Below are 26,734 nucleotides of genomic sequence, written 5' to 3'. Positions count from 1 at the left end.
TTAAATAAAAACTTAAAAAATGTAACAGATTTTATTTGGTTACAGTAGCAAATTAAAAATAACATGCAATATAAGATTTTAGAAAAAAGCTATATAAACAAAGATCAAAACACAATAGCTCACAAACATATTGGGTCCCTAGTCAATGTGCAATTTCCAAACAAAGTCCCTCAGATACATTTACTTCCTCATAAAAATGACTACTAACTGAACCCACATTAAAAACATGTGATGCATCTCACTCAGTTCAAGTAACTCGTCACAGATTGTGTTTCCTCAACATGTACAGAGTATCTCAACTACTGCCTTTTAAATCTCAGTATGGCTCACTTAATATCACTGTTCCAAGAAGCATGAGGCTTTAAGGCAGTGTTGGGATTAACCAATCCTATGCCTGATACAGAGGGGCAGTCAAGGCAAGTCCTCATCTGTCATTCAATGAATTAACAGGACTGTTCTGTAAAAGCAGCTTTCACAGAAAATGCTTGCTTTCAGAATTTATGTTCATTTTAAAAGTGGTTCAAGACAAAACAGTGTTTCCTCTTCTCATCCTCAAACCCCCTAGCACTTAATAAACCATTCAGCAATGGAAAGCATTATGTAACCCATCCAACAATGGAAAGGAGTAACCCATTCAGCAGTGGAAAGCAGAATGCGCTAGTAAATGTGCATTGCGCCAATAGTTACATCCATAGCTTGCATACCATCCGCATACAACAGAGCAGCTGCTTTTCACTGTTACATTTCAACTCGTCTGGATCGACATTGTGTATTTATCAACAAATGTCTCAGTTTTGATTATCAAAGCTTCCATTGCAATTATTTGCCTTTGGAGACGGTCCTCGTGGTAAGGCACTCTGAGGGAATAAATAAAACAAAAGTAGTGAAAAGGGGGATACACCTTTAACCATACATTCATGCACATGGGCTCTAAAGTTGTGGTGCTCCGAGTTGGAGTGAGTGACCTACCTGGAACTTGCGTTGCAGAGCCTGAGTCATGATGGGGGTGAGGCCAGTGCCTGCCTCCATATTCTCCTTGTCAAACAGAGGAGTACCACCAGGACTCCTAAAGAATAGAGAGAAAAAGTCAGACTGAGCTCTCACTTGATTAGTCCTTTGACTTCCTGTTTTCAGGTAACACAAGAACCCCAGAATAAAGCACTTGAGTGTTGAAACACATTACCTATTGATTTGAACTCTCTTCAGCTGTGTACGCAGACTCATGGGGTTTTTAGAAGGTGTTCTAGAGTGGGAAATAACATTTGATCATTTCCACAGTAGGACAACACAAATCCAAGAAAGAAAACAATTATTTCAAAAGCGATTATTTTAATTTTCATCCAGGTGTGCAGGCATTTGTTCCAGGCCTGATAAACATGATTCAAATTATTATGAGTATTGGCCTTGAACAAAAGCCTGCACAACATGTGGTGGATCCCCAGGACCATGATGGAGAACACTGATAATCTTCTGGTCACAAAACAATGGCAGCAGATGAAGAAATAGGGGATAGGTTTACCTGCCAGCGCTAAGGCATTTGGAAAGCTTAGGGAGCAGTTGGCAGTGGGATCGTTTCAGACGGACATTCTGCAGGTCTGCCACAGTGACCAGAGGGGCACGTATTTTCTCTGGAGTCCTCTGAAATAGAGACAGACCCATTGTAATACAATGGCCTTGTTGCACACGTTTATGCTGGAAATGCAAGAGAAGCAGGCACAATACTGCATGCTATGTGAGAGTGTCCTGTGGCTCTTACATTTTGGACAGGTGGAAGCGCTCATTACTGGAGTAGGCTAAGAATATGCTTGCTTACCTTTGATTTCACACTGCTGACAATGACCTTTCTCAGTTTAACAGTCTGTAAATCCCTAAGGGTCACAGCCACCAGTATGTCCTGCTTCTCCTTGGAGCTCTACGTGACAGACAGAGGTCACATCATAGGAGATATGAGACTGAAATCGATCTACGACCACCAAATTAAAAATAATGAACGGTGAGTTAAGTTCTTACCTGTTGAGCATTGGAGGCCACTCTTTTTTTAGGGACGTAGGGTTGCAGAAAAGTGGTAGATGGGGGAGGAGGAGGTGGTGGTGGAGGTGGTGGTGGAGCTGGGACTGGTGGTGTGAGAGCAGGGAGAGGGTCTACACTGGACCCACAGCCCAACGGAAGAGGGGGAGGAGTAGGGAACATTGGACGGACTAAACCACCAGCCACAGTCCCATGGCAGTGGCATGCAGTGCTACCCCCCTGCTGAAAGACAGGCTTTAGTGACATGTGGCTGTTTGTCACATCATAAGGTACATTCAGTTGAGTGTAATTGTTGGTGTCTCACCTGAAGAGCAGAATGCAAGGCATCCATCTCCCTCTGCAGCTCAGCCATTTGATTCTGTAGGGTCTCTAATTGTTTGGCATACCCCCGCCAGAAGAAAAATGTTTTCAAGAATCCAGAAAATGACTGCAAATAGATAGATGGAAGTAGAAATTGGTTCTGTAGCAAGGTTTCCATCCAATGGCGAAGGTGCATAAAGAGGGCAGCCCCCATGTACTCACCATAAATGCCTTGTTTGCTAAGTTCGCCGTACATTTCTCTCCGTTACAATGACGTAATATCTGAATTCCTCCATCTTTATTGGTAACAGATTTTCATGCAAATATTCTAAAATCTGCATAAAGAAAATATGTGCATTTTCCCAGCAGTGTAGTTTCTCCACCAAACTGACTTTGTGGATAAAAATCATTGAGTGATGACACAGTGCCCACAAAAATAACTGTTTCACTTACGATTTCATGTACCGAATAAAAATCGAAAGTTCAATGCATTTCCTTTGCATTTTCAACTCTACAGATAGTTGTGTTAAATAGCAAATGTGCTTACTCTGGTCTTGGCATGTGCGCTCTAGCCAACAGCTCACAGATACAGTGCAGTTAGGCTGTGCGGGTATGATGAGATTATTATGGATAAGAGTAAGAATATATTTTTATTTGTCAAACGGCAGTCAAGCATCGATCATCATGTCACCAGAATAGGATCCTCGATATTTATTGGAAAGGAGAATCAAGATCACTGTGCACTTTCACCACCCTGTGAAGTTCATCAGAAATTATTTAATCTATAGCCTAATAAACTGCATAGTTTCCCCAAGTCATAGTGGGAGGATCACATACCATATCATCACGTGACTCAAAGTTGACTAACTTGGAGTCGTGATATGATGTGCATAAAAAACGCTTCCGCCGCAATTTCTCACATAATTAATTTTACAAACACTGAAGATCCCACCATGTCGAACGAACAAATTATTGAGCGGGATATATAACATTTTACCACAACTTCCTGTTTCCATCACAGCTGTTGTGGTTTAATTTTTTTTAATTTTTTTTTACACAGTATGACTTTACTCGCATAAAAACTGTGGATGGAAATGTGGTTAGTGTCACTGACATATAGAGTGAATCATATAGGTAAGTGCTTGGGAATGAAATCTAACATAACATTTCCCTCTACCAAAACAGCCCTGTTACAAACAGCCATGCTGTAGAAACCTACCTGGCTCAGGCAGTTCCTCCAGATTTGGCATAGCCTGCCAAAAGCCAGCAGCAACCCTCTGACACCTAGCAAAGGAACTGGACTGGTTTGGGTGATTGGGTCACAATTTCCAAGTCTAAAAATACACACAGAATGATAAGTGTTAAGAGAGTTAAGGAAAGCGTTGTCCTCCCTCCTGTGCACGATCATTCAGCCATCCATGGATTCATGTTGACATTGTAGGCAACAATAGAAGGACAACTGTCAGTAGTCTAGACTAATAAGGGTTGCAAGTCAACAACAACTCTACTGTATGAACTAAAATGTTGCAGTGATGACAGCCATAGATTGACTCACTGTGTGATTACAGGTGTGACGATGGGCTTAGGTGTTTCTTGAAGCCTTTTACTCATAACAGCCCAGCGTCTGCTGCTGGCCCTCTTCTTCCTGCGTTGCAGGAAGGCTTTGCTTGGTCCCTAAATGCACAGTGAAGAGTCAGATTCAGTTACATTTCAAAATATGTATGGGTTAATAGACAAGTTAGTTATTTACACACCAGTAATGGTAATTGGGCAATATCCAATTTGACAAATTAGCCAGCCATGTTTTCTATTGGCAGCCCATAGCATAGGTCAGTGGTATGGGTTGAGTTGGGTTGAGTAAAACATAAATAATTAAAATAAATAAAAATGAAAGGGGGTGGGGGTTACAATAATAACTCAAATGGGGAGGGAGGGGGGGGTGAATATACCTTCAAATGACTAAAACCAAATCGCAACTGTGTAGACTATAAAATTACAAAATCACCCAAATGAAAGCTAGACAGTCAGGGAGCATCGGAAGAGGACATTTTTTTTTTGCAAATGTTGGGGGTGAGGAAAAAGGACCAATTTTCGTTGAAAACCGAATGCGGACCCCGGGCAAAATTAATTTAACACCCCTGGCCTAGGTCCAATCATTTAATATCTTGATTGCCATTTTCATTGTAGCTAGCTAAATGACAATTAACGTAACAACAAACAGGCTGGACTTCCTGCTTTTCATACCTAGCTAGCTACGGTCTACAAACTGTTTTAAAGAATGTATATAAATTGCCAACGCAAAACGTTACTGCTTCAATAGCCAAGCGAATGCACGAACAAGATAGGTTTTGCCTGCCAGCAACGCTTTTGCAACACAGCATGCTAGCTACCTAACACCGGCCGACCATAGACGTTAACACACATCTGTATTCGTGGCGCTAGTTTCGTTCAGCTTTCTCTGTTTTTTAACCTATTCATGCAAGTTAGTTAAACTTATAACTGACGTTACATACCCATGATCCAGCCATAAGAAAAAAGTATTCGTTAAAAAACGGATATTTGTACAATGTTTGCTTTGCTCAACAAGGATTTTCAAAATGTACAACTAGTCGCTTCAACAAATCAAGAAACGTATTGCACACAGCTGGATGAAGACGTACGTGGATAGGCTACTGAATACAGAAGTAGATAGAATGACCAATCACAAATGACTACTATCCAGCCAAACGCAATGCACGTTATTGTGTTACCTAGCAACAAAACCTAAACAAACCTGTTTAATTTTCTCTACATTTTGTGTGGTTAGTTCAGAAATTTATTTGAAATGTTGTAGCTAACTAGCTAAGTGCCCTTGGTTAGTTAACTTGAGCGGGAAAAGTCGTTTTGTCATTTTCACCCTAACCAGGTAAGTTTCTGCCCTAACCTGTAACGTTAACTGCCTGCATTTTCTTTACTAGCATTATCAGTGAATGAGATAATAATAATGATAATAATGAGATAATGATGAGTGAATGAGACCACTGTGACTGACCCCAAATTAAGGAAAGCTTTGACTATGTACAGACTCAGTGAGCATAGCCTTGCTATTGAGAAAGGCCGCCGTAGGCAGACATGGCTCTCAAGAGAAGACCGGCTATGTGCTCACTGCCCACAAAATGAGGTGGAAACTGAGCTGCACTTCCTAACCTCCTGCCCAATGTATGACCATATTAGAGATACATATTTCCCCCAGATCCACAAAGAATTCGAAAACAAATCCAATTTTGACTCCCATATCTACTGGGTGAAATTCCACAGTGTGCCATCACAGCAGCAAGATTTGTGACCTGTTGCCACGAGAAAAGGGCAACCAGTGAAGAACAAACACCATTGTAAATACAACCCATATTTATGCTTATTTATTTTATCTTGTGTCCTTTAACTATTTGTACATTGTATATATATATATATATAATATGACATTTGTAATGTCTTTACTGTTTTGAAACTTCTGTATGTGTAATGTTTACTGTTCATTTTTGTTGTTTTTCACCTTATATATTCACTTTGTATGTTGTCTACCTCACTTGCTTTGGCAATGTTAACACATGTTTCCCATGCCAATAAAGACCTTGAATTGAATTGATAGGTCTCTGCTAACAACACACATACTTGGCTAACGTCACAGTCAATGGCAGAGACCGACATTAGGCTAATTAGGTAGCTAGCTATCTAGGGTGCTCTACCATATCTGATGTTTGTTTGAAAACTCGACTAGCTAACTTTATCTACAGAAAGATGTTGATATACTGAGAACAAATATTGTTCCTGAAACAAGTTAGCTAGTATTTCAAGCATGATGTTAGCAAGCTAACGTTAGCTAACTAGCAAGGGTAGTAGTCCAATGCGGGGTTTTGAAAACACTTACTTTTTATTTTCAGGTTTTCAGGCTTCCTATAATGGCTGGAACAACCTTTTGCGATCTGTCTGAGCTTTACAACATTCTTAATCAGTACACTCGCCTGTCCAGACTACCAAAGTTAAACTACCTCTGTTTGATTGGTAAGAGGCCAGTGGGGGCTGACTGTCATATTGGTTCAACACGATTTAAACAAATCCATTGTGTTGATAAACATAACTTATTTCTATGATTCAGTCTAACAATACAATCAAAGTTGCCTTTTATAAAAAGTGGACAAATGGTTGTGCTGCATGTTGCCTATGCCGTTCTGTACCATCACTCATTCATATATCTTTATGTACATATTCTTTATCCCCCTACACTTGTGTGTATAAGGTAGTAGTTTTGGAATTGTTAGCTAGATTACTCGTTGGTTATTACTGCATTGTCGGAACTAGAAGCACAAGCATTTCGCTACACTCGCATCAACATCTGCTAACCATGTGTATGTGACAAATAAAATTTGATTTGAGATTTGATTTTGATGACACACACACATTCACATGCTTTCACACATGCTGCTACTCTCTGTTTATTATCTATGCATAATCACTTTACCCCAACCTACATGTACATATTATCTCAACTAACTCGTAAGCTGCTGCATTTAGTAAGTGACACATTTTTCTGTTATTCTTGCCACACCATTATGATATTGATGGCAATTTTCTCACTGCAGGAGGCCTGGGAGCTTGTCCTGCAATGTAAAACCAACATGAGGCCAAACTGAGGGTTTGTACAACAGCTGTCCGACTGGGAGCTGCACACACTGGGTAGACGAATGACTGATATTGCAGTGCCCTGCTATGAAGATGGACAGTAGCTCATTTGAATTAGTCCAGACCTTAATGGCACCAGAGCCCTGTAATTCACTGGAACACTATTTACCCAATGAAAATTTTAAAAAGTACATGGATATTGTCATGGAGTTCCCTTCCTCCTTTATATTGACCTTCTTGGGTGGTTGATGACATTTGTATGCAATGAGCACCAATTTCTCACAAATATTTAAAGTATGGTCATAGTACACATACACAGACACATAAGTATGTGAGAACCAGCTTACAAATATTGCTTGTCAGGCCATAGGCTTGCTGATCATCAGTTCATTGTAAGATATTCACTTTCCATATGTAATGCAATATTATTATTTCTGAAGACCCAGGCATTGGTGCAGCTAAAACAACTTATGCACATTGATACATTTGTCCTGCTGATATTCTGGAATCATAGTAATACATTTGTCCTGCTGATATTCTGGAATCATAGGTCCTGAGAATTTCATAGGAATGCTGAATGGCAACTTGCCAGGATTATGTAATCAATGTAATGATAAGGTCCAGTGGCACACCCAGTGGTGTAAAGTACTTAAGTAAAAATACTTTAAAGTACTACTAAAGTTGTTTTGGGGGATATCCTTACTTTACGTTACTATTTATATTTTTGACAACTTTTACTTTACTACATTCCTAAATGAAATAATGTACTTTTTACTCCATACATTTTCCTTGACACCCAAAAGTACTCCTTACATTTTGAATGCTTAGTAGGACAGGAAAATTGTCCAATTCACGCCCTTATCAAGATAACATTCCTGGTCATCCCTACTGCCTCTGATCTGGCAGACTCACTAAACACAAATTATTCTTTTGAAAATTATGTTGGTGTGCCTCTGGCAATCCATTCATTAAAAAAAACGAGACAATCGTGTCGGGTGGTTTGTTTAATATAAGGAATTTGAAATTATGTATACATTTACTTTTAGATACTTAAGTATATTTTAGCAATTACATTTACTTTCATATAATTAAAACCAAATACTTTGAATTTTACTCAAGTAGTATTTTACTGGGTGAATTTCACTTTTACTTGAGTCCTTTTATATTAATGTGTCTTACTTTTACTTAAATTTGACAATTGGGTACTTATTCCGCCACCGAGGACACCATGATCTTGCGCAGAAAATACGGTAATAACAGTCACCCAATCAGCTGTTCTATTGTTCGAAAGCGTTCATTGGCTCAGGCGTGGGCGTTGAAAACTTCAAGAAATGAATCGGGACACCTCATTGGATAAACAGTTGGATGAGGTGTCCTCGAAGTGATAGGTCTTACAACTGTTGCACAGCTGACATTTCTTGTGTTCTTGCCTTTGCCCACATAGGAATAAAATGTTATTCAACCAAACTAGTTTGGCTGATTGCTTACAGGAGTGGGAGGGTCTGGAAAAGGACTTTCAACGGGTCCAGGTAAGGGGCATGTTTTAGAAAAGTATATTTCCTACAAACTTGCTGACTTCAAGTTATCGGTTCGCCAATTCGCTACAGCCAGTCGCCCATAAACGAGCTAATCCGCACAATGTGTGTTTACGACAGCTAGCTAAATAGGTAACGTTGGCAGCAAATGCTCGCCAATCCAGAAACATGTACTTGTAGGCTAGCTAGCTGTGATTGCACATTTTACAATCCTGAACTGACTAACGTTAGCGAGTTACTTGAAATAGTAATCTAACGAAATGTCATGGGAATTATTAATGGCATTGGGTATTCATAAACAAGCTGTCCACACTCAGTTTGCCACTGCTCTGGCAAACCGTCAACCTAGCTGGCTAGCTAGCACACCCAAGAAAGAATGCAAGAATGAAGGTTCTTCAGTCGGATAATTGTATGGACCACTCCAGACCAAAAACTTGTTGAAAGCCACTGCAGCAGAAATCTGTTTGAAAGCTGTTTTGATCATCTGATTTCATTTTTTAGGATATGTATTTTCTTTCATTAAATAAAAACTGGCACACAGGTTCTTATCACAGGATTACAGCAGTAGTTGGACAGGCATAACAATGTCGTAAACAGTTTTTTTTTTTTTAATTGTACCTTGACATATAATAATTAATTTCCCAAAATACATTCAACAATCATACCACAGTACAATACTAAATTGAATACATGTAATATATCATACTTTATACTCTGTGTGGTTCGAGGCCTGAATGCTGATTGGCAGACAGCTTTGGTATATCAGACCGTAACCGCTTTAATTACCTTGGTAACCAGATTATAATAGCAGTAAGGCACCTCGGGGGTTTGTGGTATATGGCCAATATACTACGGCTAAGGGCTGTGTCCAGGCACTCCGCGTTGTGTCATGCTTAAGATCAACCTTTAGCTGTGGTATATTGGCCATATACCACACTTCCTTGGGCCTTCTTGCTTAAATATATCATATTAAATTCCACTATGATATCAAACACGTTCTGTATACAACCTGGTGATATTAGGCTGCTTCCAGAGTAACTGATTTCTACCTACAAAAGCTATCGCTATGAAATATATTTGGAACTAATTAAAATTTCTAATAGAACTTATTACTGTAAATTGACATAAACTCTTGAGAAGTTATAACATTGGAGGACATACAGATCAGTAGCTATCACTTTTCTTCTTCATTTTTAAAGTCCCAGTGCAGTCAATGTGATTTTCCTCTGTTTTATATATTTCCACTATGAGGTTGGAATAATACTGTGAAATTACAACAATGCTCTTTTAGTGTAAGAGCTGTTTGAAAAGACCGCTTAAAATGTTAGCCTGTTGTGGTGGGAGGAAGTTTTGGCCTGCCAGGTGACATCACCAGGCGGTAAATTAGTTATAGACCAAGAGTTCCAAACCTCTTTGTCAATAAAATTTTTCTTTTTTCTCCTCCATACTCAGATGACTCCCAGACAGTCCAAGCAAAATTCTTGCTAGAGAAATTGCTCTTTGTTAAGAAGCTACTACTTTTGTTTTCTTTTTGACCATTTGAATTAAAAACAATCACAGTAAGGTACTTAATTGTTATCCCGAAAGTTGTTTATATTGAGATAAAAACAGCTGCATTGGAAGCCTCACAAGCAAGCAGTACAACTAGACCAACATTTTGAAATTGATTTCCATAATTTCCAAAGTGTGAGACCTAGGCCACATCCGGTTAAGTCTGTACAAATGTCAAGGTAGATTGTAACACTTAGCCTAAACAAAATTAATTGGCTCAGCACAAGCAAGCTTTAATACAGCTCTTATGGTCATTCTTAGGTTACGTGCAATGACAATAAGTGTCAGTGAAATATCCCATCATATCTAGTGCAACCTCATTGCTGAGTGACTGAGATGATACAGTGTGCTGCATATGCACCACAGAGATGCAAAATTGTTCTTACCATCTCTATTTTCCTCTAGGAGACTCACCGTCTGTATAAACAGAAGCTTGAGGAGGTCTCCAAGCTACAAGACAGCTGTTCCAATGCCATAGCACGACAGAGGAAGAAATTAAAAGAGCTCACAGTGTCGCTGGAAGAGTGAGTATCAAGCACAGTTGATGTAATAGGACACATGGAACCTCACATTTTTCAATTATCTAGTAATCACAGTGTAATAGACCTCACTGTAGTCATAATTCTCATTATTCTATTGGTCCGCTTTGTACTTATTACTAAATCATGTTGTCCTTTTCCTCTTTAGATGCAAAGAAACACAGAGTCCAGAGGAAATTAATGCAATAAATGGGATCCAGGAATCTATCAAGGACAGACCAAATGTTTTCTTTGAAATGGAGTCTTTCCTGCCAAAGAAGAATGGGTAAAACAAATATAGGCGTATTTTGCATAGCAGTAGCTTCTCGCAGGCTACCGTCTCGGTTTAAGCTATCTACTACAACACGCCTTAAGCACATAGTGTGTAGTCCAAACTGTCAGTGTAAAACAGTTTAGCTTGATACGGGTTGGCTCTCTACTAGACAACGTGAATTTGGCTCTCTATTAGAGAAGATTTGTAGACAATTATTTTCTTGATAAAATTCTCTCCCCTTTGCTGTACAGGTTATACCTCAGTCTCGTTCTTGGGAACGTGAATGTAACATTGCTCAACAAACACTCCAAGTAAGAGCTTTTCAGTAATTTAACAAATGTATTGCAATGTAATAATGAAGTCATAACATGACAATGAGAACTCATACTCAAACTGAACTCAAACTGTTTGCCTCTTGGTGAACATAACAGATGTTTTTTCTCTGTTCTCTCGCAACAAGATTTGCCTACAAAGATGAATATGAGAAATTCAAATTGGTCCTCACCGTCCTACTCCTCGTCTTCTCATTCACATGTCGCTTTGTATTTAGTTACAGGTGAGTAACCTCTCATATACCATTTTATTGACAATCCATATTTATTTAGAATTTTTATTTGACCTTTATTTAAATAGGCAAGTCAGTTAAGAACAAATTCTTATTTTCAATGACGGCCTAGGAACAGTGTGTTAACTGCCTTGTTCAGGGGAAGAATGACAAATTTGTACCTTGTCAGCTCGGGGATTCGATCTTGCAACCTTTCAGTCCAACGCTCTAACCACTAGGCTACGATAAAATTAGCAACTCATTAAAAACATTCCACTATTGTATGTATTATTAGCTGTAATATATTGTTATGCAGTAATACCTATAAATTACATTTGCTCCTGTTTGTCTTTGACTCTGAACTCTGTGAACTTAACTGTGAACTTGGTGAACTAGTGTTTGTGGTTGTGTCTGTCTTTGTTTGGCAGAGCCTTAGACGCTCTCTTCAACTTCCTGCTGGTGTGGTACTACTGCACACTGACCATTCGGGAGAGTATCCTCATTAGCAATGGCTCCAGGTCAGTAGTCAGCACTTCATACTGCTGGTGTGTGTTTGCATTCAGCTGAAGACACTGCACCACTGTGTGTTTGCGCTACAACAGTGGTCCAATGAAACAGCACCCTGTTTGTGTCAGCCTCATTACATGGAGGCATGTTGATGCTGCTTTGTCCCCTCAGCATATGCCATCTCTTGTGTGAAACATAAGGATACTTTGCCTGCACTGTAGATTGACTTCTATACGATACTATTTTTCTTTGTCGTCTTCCTACCTGCACAGTGTGTGATGTAAAAATCCTCACAATTCAATTTTATTAGGATTTTTATGCTGTGAGGCTTTTTACATCACACACTGCAGTCCTGAATTGGTACTAACTACTGTACTTTGATGTACAATCCTGCATGTATAATACACTTAGATTTATATCTCATATGTACTGTCCATTCTAGCTATTTATTCGCTGTGGCCTGTACATAGATCTGGGTGTGACTTGTTTCTTTGTTCTTTCAGGATCAAGGGTTGGTGGGTGTTTCATCACTATGTGTTCTGCTTCCTGTCTGGAGTGATGCTGACTTGGTAAGTGTTCCCCAATGTTCTACATCTGCAATATGATATCACTCTAACTATGGCTGGGCGTGTGATCAAATTAAGCACGAGGGGAAACACTGAACACTGCAGCCCCAGAGGCCTGGAGTTTTAGTAAGTTACCATGTTACCATTTTTATTACCATATTTATGAGTGCACAAGACAAGAAGAACAGATTAGGTAGCTTGTTGACCTTTAACCCAAATGCATTTTATTTATTTTTTACCTCTGATTGGCTAGAATGGAATTTGCACCATAGTACTTATCTAACTGCCCTGTCCGTCCTACAGGCCGGAAGGCATACTCTACCAGATGTTCAGGAATCAGTTTCTCACCTACTGCTTGTACCAAAGTAAGACACAACTGTAATATCTTTAAGTGCGAGATAGAATGACTATGGAGTAAATCACATACAGTTGTTTTTAATATGAAGCTATCATTATTGAAAACAAATGGCACCATTTAACTTTTGAATAGGCATTTCAATTAATTCACCTTTGAAATGGGATTGACCTGAAACCTGGGACGAAATAGAACAGTGTCAATATTAATACAGTACACTTCTGTTGTGTTGTCTGTGCAAAATAGGTTTTGTCCAGTTTCTCCAGTACTACTACCAGAGTGGCTGTCTGTATAGACTTCGAGCCCTGGGAGAGAGTCACAACATGGACTTGACAGTTGGTGAGTGAGAAGTCACATATTGTTGTGTGTCATCATGACTACTCACTGATCACGTGTTTAAGAGTAACATGACCAAAATTACAAAAACGCATCCTCCTCCATCACTCCTCATTAACCTGATATCATCATCAACACACAGTGTAGTTTGCAGCTGTATCGTACATGTTTACTGGTATTGTATAGTAAGTACATGGTTATTATATGTGCATTCCATATACACTATATATACAAAAGTATGTGGACACCCCTTCAAATTAGTTTGACACCCGTTGCTGACAAGTGTATGAAATCGAGCACACAGCCATGCAATCTCCATAGCTAACATTGGCAGTAGAATGGCATTAATGAAGAGCTCAGTGAGTTTCAACGTGGCACCGTCGTAGAATACCACCTTTCCAACAAGTCAGTTTGTCAAATTTCTGCCCTGGTAGAGCTGCTCCGGTCAACTGTAAGTGCTGTTATTGTGATGTGGAAACGTCTAGGAGCAACAACAGGTCAGCCGTGAAGTGGTAGGCCACACAAGCTCACAGACCGGGACGCGAGTGGTGAAGCGCGTAGCGCGTAAAAAACGTCTGTTCTCGGTTACAACGCTACTTCCAAATTGCCTCTGGAAGCAACATCAGCACAAGAACTGTTCGTCTGGAGCTTCTTGAAATGGGTTTCCATGGCCAAGCAGCCGCACACAAGCCTAAGATCACCATGCACAATGCCAAGAGTCAGCTAGAGTGGTGTAAAGATCACCGCCATTGGACACTGGATCCGTGGGAACCCAATGCAAAGTGCAAACTGTAAAGTTTGGTGGAGGAGGAATAATGGTCCAGGGCTATTAGTTCCAGTGAGGGGAAATCTTAAGACGACTGCATACAATGACAATCTAGCTGATTCTGGGCTTCCAACGTTGTGGCAACAGTTTGGTGAAGGCCCTTTCCTGTTTCAGCATGACAATGCCCCCGTGGACAATACAGAAATGGCTTGTCGAGATCAGTGTAGAAGAACTTGACTGGCCTGCACAGAGCCCTGACCTCAACCCTATCTAAGACCTTTGGAATGAATTGAAACAAGGGAGTTTTTCCTAGCCACCGTGCTTTTACACCTGCATTGTTTGCTGTTTGGGGTTTTAGGCTGGGTTTCTGTACAGCACTTTGAGATATCAGCTGATGTACGAAGGGCTATATAAATAAATTTGATTTGATTTGAAACAATGACTGCGAGCCAGGCCTAATCGGCCATCATCATTGCCCTACCTCACTAATCCTCTTATGTATGATTGGAAGCAATGTTTCAACATCTAGTGGAAAGCCTTCCAAAAAGAGTGGAGGCTGTTATAGCAGCAAAGGGGGACCACCTCCATATTAATGCCCATGATTTGGGAATGAGATGTTCAACGGGCAGGTGTCTACATACTTTGGTCATGTAGTGTTGTTAGTGACATAAACAAACATTCCACCACCTCAGAGGGTTTCCAGTCGTGGATGTGGCGAGGCCTGACCTTCCTTCTGCCCTTCCTGTTCTTTGGTCATGTGAGTATCAGCAGGGGGGGGGGTTATTGAAAGTACCAAAGTTATTTCTGGATATTGTTGTTTCTGCAGTTGTATGTATTGTTTTTAGAGAAAGAGTGACACCACTATGTTCTGTGTGTTTGTAGTTCTGGCAGCTTTACAATGGCCTAACACTGTTCAGGATGGCCCAGCTCCCAGAGTGTAAAGAGTGGCAAGTCAGTGCATTTCACAGAGAAATTAATGAAACTTATATTAATATATGGCAAGCTCCTTTAGTTTTTTTGTTGTTTATTTTGTTGACTGTCAAATTTAAAGTGAACATTTGCAACAGTATTCCTAACCTGTCCTCCCTCCCCACCCTACAGGTCTTCATGTGTGGCTGCTCATACCTTGTGTTGTTCATGGGGAACTTCTCCACCACACTTGGAGTAGTCTACCATAAGTACATCCACAACCAAGACAAGTCCAAGAGCCTATAAGACTTGAAGAGAAAGATAACTAGACATTGTTATGAACCCAACGATTTATTCAAAAGAATATGTGCAAAAGGTGTTTTATACTAATATGCTTTGTATGTCTATTTTATGCGTTTGTCTTGTAAACATTTACTTTTTTCTGTTGTACCATTTTATCTAATGTGTTTCGTTTTGAGTAAAAATGTTGAACCACATTGTTCTGTTTTTCTGAGAAATGCAGCTTGTCACTTTCTGCATCGTATGATTTAACTGTGTGTGAGATTACCTGAATAGGTTGGAGATATTATAGTGGAAGAGAATTACATGCCTTGCACTGACTGTCACTAAACTGTCTACATGTTCAGCTGTGTCAAAAGAGAGCTCACTGCAATAATAAGCCACTGACTGAGTCTGTGCTTTGTTCATTAAATGTCTCATCAGGAGACTATGCCATGTGTATTACCACTGATATTTTAGGGATATGTTGACAATTTTACTTTCTTCTTCTTGGCTGATACTATTTTGAAGATGGATAGTCTTCTTCTCGATGGTTTGATAGGATGGTTGATATCAAAGTGAGTTCCATTTAATTCAATTATCGAACTTTCCAGGAACATGGCGTTATCACATTTCACTATAGCCCAAAGGCCAGCAGATGGCGATAGTCGTTTCATCTTACCATCCAAAGGGAATGTGTGCAGCCGGCTATACATTCGTATCCCCTGTTGACTGGTTCATAAATCAAATATTCTTCATTCAGGCTGTGAAGGAGTCTGTTTTTCAACTTTAAATCGATTTAATGGCGAGAAGGTGGAAAAAACTGAAAATATGCATACTTTCTTTATGAAGCCGTTTTCACCACCATGCTAGAGTGGCTAATGCTAGTCCCGGATGTTGCGTAACGCGTTCAACCAAGCAGGTTGTATCAGTACATTTTTTCATATTTGGTCCGATAGTTTCAAAATTACATGTATTATATTTGTTGCCATGAACTCATTTACAGAACATTATTCATAGTTTTAATAAGAAAGATTAAACATTTATGCAGTGAAGTTATGAAGTAAAAATTAGATTAAGAGTAAAATACATGTATTTTTTACCCCAGATGCAACATGCAAATAATGTAATGATAGTTTTGTTTAGAGGTTTATTAAATTATATGTTCATAAATTTGTGCAATCTTAAATGTAATTAATAGTCAAATAATATCAATAAAACAAATTGGATCTTATAAGGGAATTTTATCTGATAATGTGTAACAATGGAAGGCAGCACACTTCAAACACATTTATTTTCTAAAGCCCTTTTGACATCAACAAGTGTTTTACAGATGTTCAGCCTAAAACACATAATGAATAGTGTGCATGTTTTTGGAATTCAATGTATGTGGGTGTAATGGTAAGGGGCATGGCAGTCGGACATCATTCTAGGGCACGCCAGGTAGTCAGCAGCACAGGATAGGTAGCAGGACCAGGTGGATTGGACACAGGCACAGCCAGGGTCTTTGCGACGTCCCTACCCCATTAAAGTTTAAATAAAACATGATTAAGGTAAGGGTAGAGAAGTCCCAAGGATTCTAGATAGCACTGACTGTGAAAAAAACAACTACTGCAACCTTATTGGCTGAACACATTACATAACATCCAGGACAAGCATTAGCCACATGGTGATGGAAAATAGTGTTTCATCCCTTACAAAAAAGATTGCCATTTTGTAACTGCAGTCGACAATGGTATTTTAGACGCAGTTATTGCAGAATAACTGCATTGTACTGCAGTTATACTGCAAAATTACTACAGTAAAAAAAAAAATTTTGGACAGTGTTTGCAGCATAATGCAGTTATTGTCACACTCTGACCATAGAGTTTAGGCAAACTATGTGAATTTTTGCAACCAGGAAATAACGAAGCGATTTCTGCATAGTGCACCTTAAACAAAAATCCTTGCCACTTCATTTAGTATGATATATTACTTTATCTTACATTACATTGATTAGACGTAACATAGTAAGCGTAAACCCAGGACATTCAAATTAGTATGATATATTAAGTTTGGTAAAGCAAAAATGAATGTCTAGCAACAAAGGTTGTGTGTTCTAATCTCATCATGAACAACTTTAGCATTTGAGCTAATTCGCAACTTTGCAACTACACTGAACAAAAATATAAACTTAACTTCTAAAGTGTTAGTCCTATGTTTCATGAGCTGAAATAAAATATTCCATATATGTTCCATATGCACAAAAAGAGTATTTGTCTCACATTTTGTGCACACATTTGTTTACATCCCTGTTAGTGAGCATTTCTCCTTTGCCAAGATAATCCACCCACCTGACAGGCATATCAAGAAGCTGATTAAACAGCATTATCACTACACAGGTGCACCTTGTGCTGAGGAAAATAAAAGGCCACTCTAAAATGTGCAGTTTTGTCACACAACACAATGCCACAGATGTTTCAAGTTGAGGGAGCATGCAATTGGCATACTGACTGCAGGAATGTCCACCAGAGCTGTTGCTAGAGAATTGAAAGTACATTTTTCTACCAACATAGTTTTAGAAAATTTGGCAGTACGTCCAACCGGCCTCACAACCACAGACCACGTGTAACTACGCCAGTCCAGGACCTCCGCATCCGGCATCTTCACCTGTGGGATCGTCTGAGACCAGCCACCCGGACAGCTGATGAAACTGTGGGTTTGCACAACCCTGGAAGCTGAAAGCTGAACATGTCCCAGTTCTTCCATTGCCTGCATACTCACCAGACAAGACACCCATTGAGCATGTTTGGGATGCTTTGGATCGATGTGTACAACAGCGTGTTCCAGTTCCCGCCAATATCCAGGAACTTCACGCAGCCATTGAAGAGGAGTGGGACAACATTCCACAGGCTACAATCAACACCCGGATCAACTCTATGCAAAGGAGATGTGTGGTGCTGACTGGTTTTCTGATCCATGACCCTACTTTAAAAAAAAAAAGTTATCTGTGACTAACAGATGCATATCTGTATTCCCAGTCATGAAATCCATAGATTAGGGCTATATTAACTGTTTTGTTAGACTTCAGTGCGGATTTTAACATCATCAATCATAGTCTGTTGCTTGAAAAACGTATGTGTTATGGCTTTACACCCCCTGCTATATTGTGGATAAAGAGTTACCTAACAGGACACAGAGGGTGTAATTTAATGGAACCCTCTCCAACAAAATCCAGGTAGAATCAGGAATTCCCAAGGGTAGCTGTCTAGGCCCCTTAATCTTTTCAAAAACTAAAAGCATTGTATTTGGGACAAATCACTAAACCCTAAACCTCAACTAAATCTTGTAATGAATAATGTGGAAATTGAGCAAGTTGAGGAGACTTAACTGCTTGGAGTAACCCTGGATTGTAAATTGTCATGGTCAAAACATATTGATACAACATTAGCTAGGATGGGGAGAAATCTATCCATAATAAAGCGTTGCTCTGCATTCTTAACAGCACTATCAACAAGGCAGGTCCTACAGGCCCTAGTTTTGTCGCACCTGGACTACTGTTCATTCATGTGGTCAGGTGCCACAAAGAGGGACTTAGGAAAATTGCAATTGGCTCAGAACAGGGAAGCACAGCTGGCCTTTGGCTGTACGCAGCGAGCTAACATTAATAATATGCACGTCAATCTCTCCTGGCTCAAAGTGGAGGATAGATTGACTTCATCACTACTTGTATTTGTGAGAGGTATTGACATGTTGAATGCACCGAGCTGTCTGTTTGAACTACTGGCACACTGCTAGGACACTATGTATACCCCACAAGACATGCCACCAGAAGTCTCTTCACTGTCCCCAAGTCCAATACAGACTATGGGAGGCGCACAGTACTACATAGAGTCATGGCTACATGTTACTCTATTCCACATCAAGTAACTCATGCAGCAGTAAAATTTGATTTGAAAAAATAATAAAAATACACCTTGTGGAACAACAGGGACTGTGAAGCAACACAAACATAGGCACAGATACATGCATACAAACACATGTGTACGTGTGTATAGGGCATAAGTTATCATGTGTCTTGTGGTAGTAGAGTAGGAAATAGCTGATAGGCATCAGCTAAGAGAAGATCATGGGGATCCATAATAAATACAAATACAAACTCAGTAAAATATTTGAAATTGTTGCATGTTGCGTTTATATTTTTGTTCAGTGTACTTACTACTTTTTATCTACTTTGCAACTTCTTAGCATGTTAGCTAACCCTTCCCCTAACTCTAACCCCTTTAAACAAACTCCTAACACTAACCTTAACCTAATCGTATCCCCTGACAGTCAGCCCAGCCAGTGGTGGAAAAAATACCCAATTGTCATACTTGAGTAAAAGTTAAGATACATTAATAGAAAATGACTCAAGGAAAAGTGAACATCACCCAGTAAAATACTACTTCAGTAAAAGTCTAAAAGTATTTGGTTTTAAATATACTTAAGTATCGAAAGTAAATGTAATTGATAAAATGTACTTAAGTATCAAAAGTAAAAGTATAAATCATTTCAAATTCCTTATATTAAGCAAACCAGATGGCATGATTTTTATTTTTTCTATTTTACGGATAGCCAGGGGCACACCCAAACACTCAGACATAATTTACAAACAAAGCATTTGTGTTTAGTGAATCCATCAGATCAGGTAGTTGGGATGACCCGGGATGTTATCTTGATAAGTGCGTGAATTGGACCATTTTCCTGTCCTGCTAAGCATTCCAAAATGTAACAAGTACTATAATGAAACAGCAGGGAGCAGGTCTCAAACCCTCAACCTTCAAGCCCGAGGTCCGGTGCGCTATCAACTGTGCCGCAAAAGTATGCTCGTGCGGCAGGGTCGATTTCCGCGCTTATAAACCCAGGCTCGTTACAGTACTTTTGGGTGTCAGGGAAAATGTATGGAGTAAAAAGGAAGATGACCACAGATGGCGGTAAGATGTGCCAACATGCTGTGGATTTCTATTCTGTCCCTCTATAAGGCGGAGGATGGTTGTTACATGGACTTCCTCAATTGGGCCCTGAGCAGAGAGCTGCTTTGGACTCTGACATTACTCTTCAGGAGCTTTCCATTTCAGTTATGCAGCTCTCATCAGGCCGAGCCCCTGGCGTTGATGGTTTACCATCTGAGTTGTATAACAACTTTTGGGGGTCTATTGGGGGATTTTTTATGAAGTGCGGTGTGAATCTTTCAATGAGGGTTCTCTTCCTGTATCCTGTCAACATGCTGTGAGTTTCAAGTTATTTGGTGTCCACATCACCAACGATCTATCATGGTCCAAACACACCAAGACAGTCATGAAGAGGGCACGACAAAACCTTTTCCCCTCAGGAGACTGAAAATATTTGGTCTGGGTGCCCAGATCCTCAAAAAGTTCTACAGCTGCACCATCGAGAGCATCCTGACCGGTTGAATCACCGCCTGGTATGGCAACTGCTCGGCATCTGACCGTAAGGCGCTACAGAGGGTAGTGTGTACGGGCCAGTGCATAACTGGAGCCAAGCTTCCTGCAATCCAGGACCTCTACAATAGGCGGTGTCAGAGGAAAGCCCATAAAATTGTCAGAGACTCCAGTCACCCAAGTCATAGACTGTTTTCTCTGCTACCTCATGGCAAACAGTACTGGAGCGCCACATCTAGGACCAAAAGGCTCGTTAACAGCTTCTACCCCCAAGCCATAAGACTGCTGAACAATTCATCTCAAATGGCCACCATGTATTTACTTTGACCCCCCCCCTTCCATTTGTTGATACTTGCTGTTATTATCTATGCATAGCCACTTCACCCCTACCTACATGCACAAATTACCTCAACTAACCTGTACCTCTGCACACTGACTCGGTAACGGTACCCCCTGTATATAGCCTCGTTATTGTTATGCTATTGTGTTACTTTTTAGTATTTTTTACTTTAGTGTATTTGGTAAATATTTTATTAACATTTCTTGATCTGCACTGCTTGTAAGTAAGCATTTCAAGGTAAGATCTACACTTGTATTCGGCGCATGTGACAAATAAAGTTTGATTTGATATCGGTCCACTGATGGGTTATTTTTAGATTTCAAAGGTAGGTGTGTGATCATGAGTGGTGGAGATGCAGAGCAGGAAGTAACCACCTGTCCGTTTCTTCCTCTCCTTTAGCAACCAGCAGTACGAGTTGGTGTTTCCAACTGACATCAACATGAAAAAGGTGTATACTGGGGAGATGGGTCGCCTCAAGAGCTTTGAGACCCAGAAACCGTGAGTTGACAACTTCACTCACACAGGCGTAATTACAGAGCTGTGTTGTCATGGAACGGAATTAATTAATAGATTATGATTGTTGTTCAGGGCAATAAAGGGATGACTGTTGTCATGACGTTGACATGATTCTCACCATCTCCCCAATGCCAACAGAAAAGACGGTGTGCTTTTAGGGTGCATCTCAATAGTCTAGTCTAAATGATATTTTCCTTCATCTGCACTGATCTGAGAGAACTAGACAGATGTAAACTAAATCCCTCTATAGACCTTGGCCAAAGTGCCTTCACCTGTCTTCTCAGATCATTTAATTTTAATTTGATCCTTAATATTAGAAATCTCCTCTCAAATGTTAGTTATTTTTTGAACCGTTTTTACAACAGTCGCACTTTTCTCCATTTGTCTGAAATGGCTTTGTGATAACTCCAGTATTATTTGTCATTGGAGGCCTTTTGATGCTAAGAACCCCTACTTGGCCACGGTAGCGGTTAACCGCCAGCTGAACCAAGCCGGCGACCAACATCTGATGCATCTAGAGCTGGACATCTCAGGCTCCCAAATCAGGTATCTGCTCTTTTATTAATATTTTATATGAAAATATGCCATTAAAGGTCCAATGCAGTTGTTTTTATCTCAATATCAAATCATTTCTGGGTAACAATTAAGTACCTTACTGTGATTGTTTTCAATTTTTTTTTTAAATAAACATTTCCCAAGCAAGAATTTTGCTAAGACTGTCTGTTCTGGAAAACAGAAAATATTGTTAGGTATGGAACTCTCTTATTGGGCTATTAACCAATTTACAACCTGGTGATGGCAGGCCAAAGCTCCATCCCACATTTCAGGCAGTCTTTGCAAACAGCTCTTACACTAAAAGGGCATTATCATTTTCACAATTTCACAGTATTATTCCAACGTCAAAGTGTGGAAATATAAATAAAACGTAGGAAAATCACATTTTTGTCTGCAGTGGGCCTTTAAATATAATGCATTTCTGCCTTCCTATGCCTACTGCAGTACTTCTGTCTGCTAACAAGTGTCAAGTTGGTTAATCAATTTTATTTTATTTTTCACACACTGGCAAAAAGCATGTAAATATCTTGTATATGTAATGACATTTGCTTGTTAGATAAATACAGTGGGAAGTCTTGTTCATCCATCTCCCCCTGTCTTTCTCCTTCCCTGTAGATATGACTCTGGGGACCACGTTGCTGTTTACCCCATTAATGACGTGTCAATAGTGAACAGAATAGGCCAGATCCTGGATGCCGACCTGGACACTGCTATCTCTCTCAACAACCTTGAAAGTCAGTTCTAAATCATGGCTCAGGGACATGATGTGAGCTACTTTGCATCTGTATTTGCATTGGAGTAGTTATTTTTTCCATTGGCATTTTCCATAATATTTGGTTGCAATATAATGCACATGATCTAGAGGTTGAAAAGATACTGTTGCACACGTTGTCAACTAAACCATGTGGTCCACCATTAACAACCAAAATGGATGCAGCGGCCTCAAAATAAAGAGAACTTGAATCTTAAACAATGATGCTGATAAGATTCTTCATCTGTGTGTGTTTCAGAGGAGTCCAATAAGAAGCACCCATTCCCGTGTCCGACAACGTACCGCACGGCTCTGATCCACTATTTGGACATCACCAACCCCCCTCGCACCAACGTCCTGTTTGAGCTGGCCCAGTATGCCACCGACCCCAAGGACCAGGACATCCTGCGTAAGATGGCCTCCGCCTCCCCCGAGGGCAAGGTTGGCACCCCTCAAACCTCTGACTGACTGACACTCCACTGCCCACCCAGAAATGCATTCTGTCAATAGGTTTGAATAACTGTAAATGCTCTGTATCAATGAACATGGTTACATCCATACAATAATGTGATTATTGTGGATAGTCAGGTTAATATAATAGTTTGTTTAAAACGTTTACATGCTTTGCAAGAAGAACGATTTCCCTAATAATCCTTTTTGTATGGACACATCTGACATCAGTCTACCTGATGGGACTTTTGATGAATGCTGAAAATCACCAATCAAATTAAACGTTCTACTACAGTGACCATGTTATTTTTGTTCAGACTATTTGATTCAGACATATAAAGTTTGTATGTGATAACTATTTATAAGATGCATACTTTCAGTTTTTTCGAACTCACTTCACTCGAGCATAAGAGAGAAGCTTGCGCTACCCGCTGCTGACACTACCCGCTGCTGACACTACCCTGACACTACCCGCTGCTGACACTACCCGCTGCTGACACTACCCGCTGCTGACACTACCCGCTGCTGACACTACCCGCTGCTGACACTACCCGCTGCTGGCACTACCCGCTGCTGACACTACCCGCTGCTGGCACTACCCGCTGCTGACACTACCCGCTGCTGACACTACCCGCTGCTGGCACTACCCGCTGCTGGCACTACCCGCTGCTGACACTACCCGCTGCTGACACTACCCGCTGCTGACACTACCCGCTGCTGACACTACCCGCTGCTGACACTACCCGCTGCTGACACTACCCGCTGCTGGCACTACCCGCTGCTGGCACTACCCGCTGCTGACACTACCCGCTGCTGACACTACCCGCTGCTGGCACTACCCGCTGCTGGCACTACCCGCTGCTGGCACTACCCGCTGCTGACACTACCCGCTGCTGACACTACCCGCTGCTGACACTACCCGCTGCTGGCACTACCCGCTGCTGGCACTACCCGCTGCTGACACTACCTGCTGCTGGCACATGTGCAGATCAAATACACCACTGGAATGCCAACTTAGCTGTTTACATGTCCTAATATTTAGAAAAGATTGCTCAGAAAACCAGGTGTTTTAATCGGCGTATCCTTACTTCCATTATGACCTTACGCCGATTAAGATAAACAGAGTTAGGTGTTTACATGACGAATGCCGTACTCTGCCTTCTGCCATAATCAGTTTAATATCAAATGATTAGTGTGTATGTAAACATACTCAATGGAGAGTAACTGTTGTCTGTCTGTGTCTCTCTGTCAGGGTCTGTACCAGAGTTTGGTGCTGGATTCTCAGAGGAACATCCTGGCTGTGTTGGAGGACATGCCGTCCCTCCACCCTACTATAGACCACCTGTGTGAGCCGCTGCCCCGCCTACAGGCTCGCTACTACTCCATCTGGCGAGTTGAGACCCACTATTAGAAAAAAAGAATAATACGTTGTCCATTTTAGGGAGAAATATATATTTGTACAGCAGAGCCCATGAAGGCAGAGCAATATAGGAGTTCAGGATATGATACCAGGCATCAGAGAACAGCAGACCTGTTATTGCCAGTTCAGTTCCCACTTTTTCAGTTATTTGTTTCTTTATTTCGTTTCTTTATGTTTACTTAATAACTGTGTATTGTGTTGATGTCAGGTGTACTCCGACATGGTGAGCATCTGTGCGGTGGTGGTGGAGTTCCAGACCAGCACAGGGCGGAGCTTCAAGGGAGTGGCCACCAACTGGCTGAAGAACAAGTTGGTGGTGACGGACAACGGCCACAAGGCCACGGTGCCCATGTACGTCTGCAAGTCCCAGTTCCGGCTGCCCTTCAAGGCCAGCAACCCGGTGGTGATGATTGGGCCCGGCACAGGCATCCCCCCCTTCATGGGCTTCCTCCAGGAGAGGGGATGAAGGAGCAAGGTAAGAAAGCCTGGGCGGAAGGGAGGAAGAAAGCCTGGGCCTCGTCTGGCATCTAAGTCTACTTATTGAATTGGAAAATTGAAATGTGTCCAGAGTGTGGATTTTCTGGAATTGTGTGGTATTTTGTGATTTTGAAGAACATCTGTTAAAACAGAAGTGTTTGGCTTGTGCATAGAATAGATGGAGTCCACAGCAAGCAAGTCTCCATGTTCTACTGTAAATTAGGTTGACCTGAATTTGTTTTCAACAAGTATCTTTTAATATGTTAGCATAAGGGAAAAGAGTGCCAGTGTGACACAGTTTCACATCAAGAGTGTGTACTTACCTGGTAAAATAAAATAAGTAAATAAAAGAGTGTTGTTTTTCTATCAGGGAAGGATGTCGGCGGGACGATACTGTACTTCGGCTGTCGCCACAGATATCAGGACTTCATGTACCAGCAGGAACTGGAAGAGTTTGAGAAGGTGGGCGTGCTGACTCAGCTCATCGTGGCCTTCTCCAGAGACCAAGAGGAGAAGGTAACACAGCACACCTTAACTTCTCTGTCAGCTCTGAGGCGTTAACTATGGGATAAGATTCAATACACTCTTATCTATCATTGACTTAGATAAGATACAATTGTTGATAGCAACTCCAGTGTATATTTGGCCTTGTGTTTAAGGTTATTGTCGTACTGAAAGGTGAATTTGTCTCCCAGTGTCTGTTGAAAAGCAGACTGAACCAGGTTTTCCTCTCGGATTTGCCTATGCTTAGCTCTATTCCATTTATTTTTATCCCCCCAAATTCCCTAGTCCTTGCCGAAGATAAGCATACCCATAACATGATGCAACCACCACCATTCTTGAAGATATGAAGAGGGGTACTCAGTGATGTTTGGGAAAAATCCAACATAACATGTAACGCTTTCTTTTCAGGGCAGTTCATTTCCTTTCCTCATTTTTTGCAGTTTTACTTTAGTGCCTTGTTGCAAACAGAATGCGTGTTTTGGGAAATTTGTATTCTGTGCAGGCTTCCTTCTTTACTGTCATTTAGGTTAGTATTGTGGAGTAATTCAAATGTTGTTGATCCATCCTTAGTTTTCTCCTGTCACAGCTGGTAACTGAGTTATATATGAACAGTATAAGTTTAAAGAATGCATTTGTAAATAAATAATAAATGGAGATCATTGATTTGCTTTATTTAGTATTGGTTGTCATTTATGGCTTCTCTTTCCTGTGCACAACTAGTTCATTTTTCAAAGATGACTTCATAATCTGCCCTTGTAGCCCACTCTCTGGATCATCTCACCCACTTGTCCCCTGCCTTTCAAATCGACAGTCATTTTGAACGATCCATTGCAAAACAAACTGCATGTAATGGATCTAATTTAGTGCTGAGTGGATGCTATTTTAATTTAAGTACAATGAACAAAAGTATAAATGCAACAATTTCAAAGATTTTACTGGAGTTACAGTTCATATAAGGACATCAGTAAATTGAAATAAATTCATTAGGCCCTAATCTATGGATTTCACATGATTGGGAAAACAGATATGCATCTGTTGGTCATAGATACCTAAAAAGAAAGGTAGGTGCGTGGATCAGAAAACCGGTCAGTATCTGGTGTGATCACCATTTGCCTCAAGCAGCACGACGCATCTCCTTCGCATAGAGTTGATCAGGCTGTTGATTGTGGCCTGT

At 40.6% G+C, this 26,734-nt stretch overlaps 2 protein-coding genes and 1 pseudogene across 8 annotated transcripts; 2 read left to right on the top strand and 1 right to left on the bottom strand.

Annotated features, from left to right (window-relative positions):
- Positions 1–12: 12 nt before the first annotated feature.
- On the bottom strand, positions 13–6,372 carry prr11 (proline rich 11). 6 transcript variants are annotated; one of them, XM_035780089.2, is made up of 10 exons: positions 6,236–6,372; positions 3,884–4,002; positions 3,548–3,662; positions 2,333–2,455; positions 2,011–2,250; positions 1,814–1,912; positions 1,520–1,638; positions 1,184–1,243; positions 970–1,066; positions 13–857 (listed from the first exon to the last, which is right to left on the bottom strand). In XM_035780089.2, exons 2-10 carry the CDS (start codon positions 3,937–3,939, stop codon positions 789–791), a joined length of 978 nt encoding a protein of 325 aa, XP_035635982.1. In that variant the 5' UTR covers positions 3,940–4,002; positions 6,236–6,372; the 3' UTR covers positions 13–788. The 6 variants fall into 6 exon arrangements, with proteins under 6 accessions (XP_035635982.1, XP_035635979.1, XP_035635980.1 ...); XM_035780086.2 differs by lacking the exon at positions 6,236–6,372 and adding an exon at positions 4,842–5,000; XM_035780087.2 differs by lacking the exon at positions 6,236–6,372 and adding an exon at positions 4,842–5,000 and having other exon boundaries at positions 2,011–2,247.
- On the top strand, positions 5,085–15,540 carry tmem120aa (transmembrane protein 120Aa). Of its 2 annotated transcripts, XM_035780093.2 has the most exons (14): positions 5,085–5,233; positions 6,948–7,000; positions 8,432–8,516; positions 10,479–10,597; positions 10,761–10,877; positions 11,117–11,176; positions 11,326–11,421; positions 11,838–11,927; positions 12,420–12,485; positions 12,786–12,847; positions 13,084–13,176; positions 14,632–14,696; positions 14,822–14,890; positions 15,041–15,540. In XM_035780093.2, the coding sequence occupies exons 3-14, from the start codon at positions 8,439–8,441 to the stop codon at positions 15,152–15,154; spliced, it is 1,029 nt and encodes a 342-aa protein (XP_035635986.1). In that variant the 5' UTR covers positions 5,085–5,233; positions 6,948–7,000; positions 8,432–8,438; the 3' UTR covers positions 15,155–15,540. The 2 variants fall into 2 exon arrangements, with proteins under 2 accessions (XP_035635986.1, XP_035635985.1); XM_035780092.2 differs by lacking the exons at positions 5,085–5,233; positions 6,948–7,000 and having other exon boundaries at positions 8,185–8,516.
- Positions 15,541–21,257: 5,717 nt separating this feature from the next.
- On the top strand, positions 21,258–26,232 carry LOC118390673 (NADPH--cytochrome P450 reductase-like; annotated as a pseudogene).
- The last annotated feature ends 502 nt before the right edge of the window (positions 26,233–26,734 follow it).

This window comes from Oncorhynchus keta, chromosome 11, assembly GCF_023373465.1.
Source record: "Oncorhynchus keta strain PuntledgeMale-10-30-2019 chromosome 11, Oket_V2, whole genome shotgun sequence".
Taxonomy (NCBI): domain Eukaryota; kingdom Metazoa; phylum Chordata; class Actinopteri; order Salmoniformes; family Salmonidae; genus Oncorhynchus; species Oncorhynchus keta.
Note: the sequence above shows the minus strand (reverse complement) of the source record. Positions and strands in the feature narration are given on the sequence as shown.

What these genes read in the sequence shown, in the direction of transcription:
- tmem120aa (XM_035780093.2), top strand. Translation starts at nt 8,439, where the DNA reads ATGTTATTCAACCAAACTAGTTTGGCTGATTGCTTACAGGAGTGGGAG. An exon ending in CGCTTTGTATTTAGTTACAG is followed by an intron (nt 11,422 to 11,837) that starts GTGAGTAACCTC and finishes TTTGTTTGGCAG; the next exon opens with AGCCTTAGACGCTCTCTTCA. An exon ending in CAACATGGACTTGACAGTTG is followed by an intron (nt 13,177 to 14,631) that starts GTGAGTGAGAAG and finishes CCACCACCTCAG; the next exon opens with AGGGTTTCCAGTCGTGGATG.
- prr11 (XM_035780086.2), bottom strand. An exon ending in CCTTGCATTCTGCTCTTCAG is followed by an intron (nt 2,251 to 2,332) that starts GTGAGACACCAA and finishes CCTGTCTTTCAG; the next exon opens with CAGGGGGGTAGCACTGCATG. An exon ending in TCAGCAGTGTGAAATCAAAG is followed by an intron (nt 1,639 to 1,813) that starts GTAAGCAAGCAT and finishes TCTCTATTTCAG; the next exon opens with AGGACTCCAGAGAAAATACG.